The sequence below is a fragment of the Chiloscyllium plagiosum genome, chromosome 36 (genome assembly GCF_004010195.1).
Source record: "Chiloscyllium plagiosum isolate BGI_BamShark_2017 chromosome 36, ASM401019v2, whole genome shotgun sequence".
Classification (NCBI taxonomy): Eukaryota; Metazoa; Chordata; class Chondrichthyes; order Orectolobiformes; family Hemiscylliidae; genus Chiloscyllium; species Chiloscyllium plagiosum.
The window spans coordinates 33,341,426-33,347,209 of record NC_057745.1 but is presented as its reverse complement, the minus strand read 5'-3'; the positions used below and the strand labels follow the sequence as shown (position 1 = coordinate 33,347,209).

Genomic DNA, 5,784 nt, shown 5'->3' with positions numbered 1-5,784 from the left:
CTCCACTCCTGGCATCTTCCCCTCCACTACAAGAAGTGCAAATGCTGCATACACACCTCCCCTATCACCACTGTCCAAGGCCCCAAAGGATCCTTCCACATCCGACAGAGATTTACCTGTACTTCCACACACATCACCTACTATGCTCATTGCTCTCGATGTGGTCTCCTCTATATTGGGGAGACAGGACGCCAACTTGCGGAACATTTCAGGGAACATCTCTGGGACACAGGCATTAACCAACCCCACCACCCTGTGGCTGAACACGTTAACTCCCCCTCCCACTCCGCCAAGGACATGCAAGTGCTGGGCCTCCTTCACTGCCAAACTCCAACCATTCAACGCCTGGAGGAAGAACGCCTCATCTTCCGCCTAGGGACCCTCCAACCACATGGGATCAATGTCGATTTCACCAGTTTCCTAATTTCCCCTCCCCCTATGTTATCCCAGTCCCAACTTTCCAACTCCGCATCACCCTCTTGACCTGTCCATCTTCCTTCCCACCTATCCACTTCACCTCCACCTTCATCTACCTTTCACATTCCCAGCTACCTTCTTCCCAGCCCCAACCCCTTCCCATTTATCACTCAGCCCCCTTGGGCCACCCCCACCATTCCCGATGAACACCTTATGCTTGAAATATCAATTCTCCTGTTCCTCCGATGCTGCCTGACCAGCTGTGCTTTTCCAGCACCACACTCTTCTACTCTGATCTCCAGCATCTGCACTCCTCACCTTCTCCAATTACAACAGTGAAATGGTAGATTTGGCTGTAGTGTTTTCAGGCATCCTGGGATTATGACAGGTTCTACACAAATGCAAACCTTCTCATTGCAATATTTATTTAAATAAAAAATATACATTTTATTACAAATCAGAGCTTACTGTATTTAACGTTATGTATTCGAATGAGATGCAACAAACTTTACAAAAGGTTCATAAAACCCAAATGCAGATTCTCCCGTCAGGAGCCAATGTTCTTCCGCTGAGCTGTTACGCTGTGTAAAGAGCTCAGCCATTTCCCTGTTTTCAGTGTTGGTAAATCACAAAGGAGAATGCAGCAATAATCCCCGTGACAACTGCTAACTTTGCATATGAAAATAGGGGACTTTTCTGCCGGAAATAATCCACAAATCCGGTGTCTTCCTGTTTAAAGTATTCTACGAACCCCTTCTCCTAGTTAAAAAAAAACAAAAGTAAACTTTATGAATGAATGCAACACCGTGACACAAACATCTGTGATCTCAAACAGCAGAACAATGGGCAATCTGGCGGTGAGTGTTAGGAAGTAATTCCCTACCCAGCTACCGTTCTCCTTGATCCACGCAGCTTTGAAGGTCCACGTGTGATGAGCCATACACTGAGCCACGTCCTCAACCAGTTCTTCTTCTGGAATGCCTCTCCTTTTCAAGTGCCTCACTAACTCTCCACAAAAAGCATACAAAGCCACAAGTCTGCTCCAGTTATCCTTCCCATCTGAGGAGATCTCGCTCATTAGAATGGGAAACGCCCGCTTCACGTCCTCTGTGGAAGTGATGTTGAGTTGTTTGATGTAGAGTTCAAACTCCTGCTCCCTGACTCCCTGGAAGAGGGAGGCCGCCTTACGCAGTGTTTCAGCCGCGCTGCTGCTCGCAGGAGCTGACTGAGGTCCTTCCAATGCAAACTTCAGATAATCCTTTATCAACAAGTAGACAAACTGCCTCGAGTGTGAATCGTGGTTCATGATCAGTGCTGGTCTTTCTCGCTCAGTCTCAGCCCAGTGTCATTCTGCAATGAACACACCGACCTTGGTTTTATTAGCAGCAACCTGACCCGGACTTTCCATTTTGCTGAATTGATGTGTTACTGAGATCCGCCCACCCATCTCTGACCGAGGCAAATTTCCCCTCGGTAATTAACCGGAACAATTTTGTTCGAGTTACTCTCCGTCAAAGGGGAAAGTGGAAATCGCCCAATTGCCGGAACCTTGTCTCAGCCGAAAGGAAAATCAAACGTTCAAAACATGTTTGTAACTGCTCTGCGCCTATTTACATACGTTTTCGAATCGATTCTGTAATCGGCAGAAGGCGCGTACCATATTAGGTAAAAACAATGACTGCAGATGCTGGAAACCCAGATTCTGGATTAGTGGTGTTGGAAGAGCACAGCAGTTCAGGCAGCATCCAAAGAGCAGGAAAATCAAACTGCTCCTCGGATGCTGCCTGAACTGCTGTGCTCTTCCAGCACCACTGATCCATGAATAAATATTGTTAATCTGGAGCCACTCTCGGAATCTCAGGCCATCCCAAAAGGCTACACAGCCAATTAGGTACCGCTGAAGTATAGTTACTATTCCAATGTAGGAGTCAGCTAATTTGAGCACGGCAAGATCCCAAAATATGAAATGTGGTCATGACTAGATAACCCGTGGAAAAAAAAAAGCTACTTTAAAGAGTCTGACTTGGAAGTCGCACTTGGCCTCCATTTTGAAGGATAAAGACAAGACAGACCAGTATGTCTCACTGGGAGAAAGTGAGGAGTGCAGATACTGGAGAATCAGAGTCAAAGAGTGTGGTACTGGAAAAACACAGCAGGCCAGGCAGCATCCCAGGAGCAGGACAGTCGACTTTTCAGGCTTATGCCCGAAACGTCAATTCTCCTGCTCCTTGGATGCTGCATTACTGGCTGTGCTTTTCCAGCACCACACTCTCCACTATGTCTCATTCCCCATTTCTATTGATGTGGGTTCGAGGATAGTTAACCTTGAGAATATCAGGGAGATTACCTCAGCTCATTGACCCATGCCACACTATCTGCTACATTCATTTTGATTTGATTTATTATCGTCACGTACTGAGATTGAGTGAAAAGTATTGTTTTGCGTGCTATTCAGACAAATCGTACCTTACACAAGTACACTAAGATATAGAATAGAATGCAGGATATAAAGTTACAGCTACAGATAAGGTGCAGAAAAACAGCAACACTAATATAAGAGAGGTCCATTCAAAAATCTGATAACAGCGGGGAACACGCTGTTGATACATGTTTTCAAACTTCTGTATTTTTTGCTTGATTTAAGAAGGTGGAAGAGAATATAATTTGGGTGGGAGGGGTCTTTGATCATGTTGGCTGCTTTCCTGAGGCAGTGGAATCCTGAGACAGAGGCAATGGATGGAAGGCTGGTTTGCGTGATGGACTGTGTTACATTCACAACTCTCTGTAATTTCTTGCAGTCTTGGGCAGTGCAGTTACCATACCAAGCTGTGACACATCCCAATAGGATGATTTCTGTGGTACATCTATAAAAAAGTCTTAGTTTAATTTCCCAAGTGAAATCTACATCAGTACAAAATCTAGGCTGACATTCCAGTGTGGGAATATTGCAGAAGCCACTGTTCAGATGGCACTTTGTGAAAATAAAAACAGGTGGAGAGTTTTCCTTGTATTCTAAACAAATTGTCTCCCTCAATCAAGGTCACCAATACAGGTCACTTACCTCATTGCTGCTTATTGCAGCTTGTCCACCATATTTTCCAACATAACAATGATAATAATTAAAATAATTCATGAGTGTGCAGTGTTTTAAGATATTTTGAGATTGTCAAAGGTGCTATATAAATACAAACTTACTCTTTCAAATATGAATGACCAATCCCAGTTATTTTTTGTACATCAGATTGTTGCTTGGAAATTGATTCTGAAACAAATTGGGCAGAATATTTTAATTCATTGAGTGACAAAAACAGTTTACTTAAGGACAAGAACTTCATCATTCAAATTATAAAAACAGAAATTATGATCATTGAAAAGGTCAGAACCCAAACACTTCCTACACCATTAGAACTCACCTATCCACACACAGTACATTTCCGTGCGAATCATTTACTGTGTATTTGATCACAATAGCACAAAAAAGTCAAATTAAAATCTGTGAAATAACTTGGTCTACAGTACACTGAGGAAAACATTTTACTTTCTTTCAGAAGAAGTAGCTAGGATCGTGCAGCATTAATTGATGTTCTTCAGGTCAGGACACACCTGTAGCCTGCACTCCCAAGGTGCAGCAATCTGCTCTTACGTAGATGATTAACATGAATGTGAGGGGTCCTTATTTGCTGTGAATGATGGATTGATTCTTAGATTTAACATTTTTATTCAAATATCAAATACATTTGTGGTGAGTATTCTCTGTTGCTAAATAAACAAAATCTGGATGCCATGATTATTTATTATCCTGATGGGCCACCTAGATAATGTTTCTTTTAATTTGCTTACTCCTAACTGATCCTGTCATCAGGTTTGGGATTTAGCTGTTTTAAAAGTGAAGAAAAACAAAATCAGCACTTTCTAAAACTGAAATTGACATGTTTTTTTTTATAACTGCAATTGTAACTAAGTAAAACAGCAAAACACAAAGCAAATAGACCAACATATGCTGTGAAAATACAGGCTGCAGAGGTTTGGGAAAGTTGAAGTTAATGGAGGCTAGAGAATGGCATTACTTGGCTGGTGGTGAGAAGGGTATTACATGTGAGACCCTTCATGTAGACCTGGTCAGTCTACGCTGCTCTCAAAGCGGCTGGTAGGGGTGGGGCCGTGGTAGAGACTATTACACAATCTTCTGGAATATGCTTTGGCAAAGGAAGTCTGGAGAAAGATACAGCAGTTTTGTCACGATTTGTCCCGAGTAGCTCCGTGACACAGGACTCTAGTTCTACGGCCTATTCCCCATGACACACAATGAGACAAACATCAACTGCACCTGGCACACCATCAACTCAGTGAAGGACACTCTTTGGTCTGACCAAAACTTGTTGGTCTTCCAGAGCAAGGAGGCGACCTTGAAGGGCTCCTGCCCAAAACGTTGATTTTCCTGCTCCTCGGATGCTGCCTGACCTGCTGTGCTTTTCCAGCACCACTCTAACCTTGACTGAGTGTTGCAGACTGGTACATTCTAAGGTCCAGGACTATGTGCTAACAGACTCACTAAAGCTTGGGACAGCTGCTGCTAAGGAGCAGTGGAGAAAGACCACTGAGATCTTTCTGTTGATGTTAAATGGGAGTATCCAACCCTCCACTGCCTCAAATGCATGTAAATATAGTCTTGCATGTGTAAGAAATGTCTTTGTTTTGTTTGGATGGTGTAAAATTCCAATGTTTGTTTGTTTGTTTCATTGATACACTACTAGAACCGAACTGCATTTGTGACTATGTATATATACAAAGATTTTTTTTATGAATAAAGTATATTTTTTAAATTAAAAAAAAGAGGCTGGAGAATGGCATTAGAGCATTGAAATCACCCAGTCTGGCACTTTCTACCAAACAGACTGAAGCAGGCTACTGACAGGCAATTTCATGGGGCAACAGGAATTTTCTTGGGTGGTGAAATTACAGAGGAACTTCAACTATCCGAATACCAATTATCCAAAAATTGGATTATCCAAAGGAGATATCAAAGTCCCGAGAGAAACATTACATCAAAGACGTGTTTCCAACAGTGATCGCGTCTTTTGTTTAGTGATTAAAGAGGCACCATCTCAAATGACTGATCTCCTGCCCTCTCTCTCCCCACACTTTCCCTTGAGTTCTACAGAGAGGTGTACCCTAAACCCCATTCCCCAGATAATCTCTCTAACATAATCTCCTGTACGTGTGTGTGTGTGTGTGTGTTGGAGTTTGGGAGCGGGCGGGCGACGGTGTTGAACAGGTTTGGGGCAGGTGGGGGGCGGTGTTGAACAGATTTGGGGGCTGCTGGGGGGCGGTGTTGGACGGGGTTGGAGGTGGGCAGGGTGCGGTGTT

At 43.4% G+C, this 5,784-nt stretch overlaps 1 protein-coding gene across 1 annotated transcript; it reads right to left on the bottom strand.

The window, feature by feature from the left end:
- Positions 1 to 916: 916 nt before the first annotated feature.
- On the bottom strand, positions 917 to 1,744 carry LOC122541098 (bcl-2-related protein A1-like). Its single transcript, XM_043677642.1, has 2 exons — positions 1,301 to 1,744; positions 917 to 1,176 (listed from the first exon to the last, which is right to left on the bottom strand). The coding sequence occupies exons 1-2, from the start codon at positions 1,721 to 1,723 to the stop codon at positions 1,030 to 1,032; spliced, it is 570 nt and encodes a 189-aa protein (XP_043533577.1). The 5' UTR covers positions 1,724 to 1,744; the 3' UTR covers positions 917 to 1,029.
- Between the last annotated feature and the right edge of the window lie 4,040 nt (positions 1,745 to 5,784).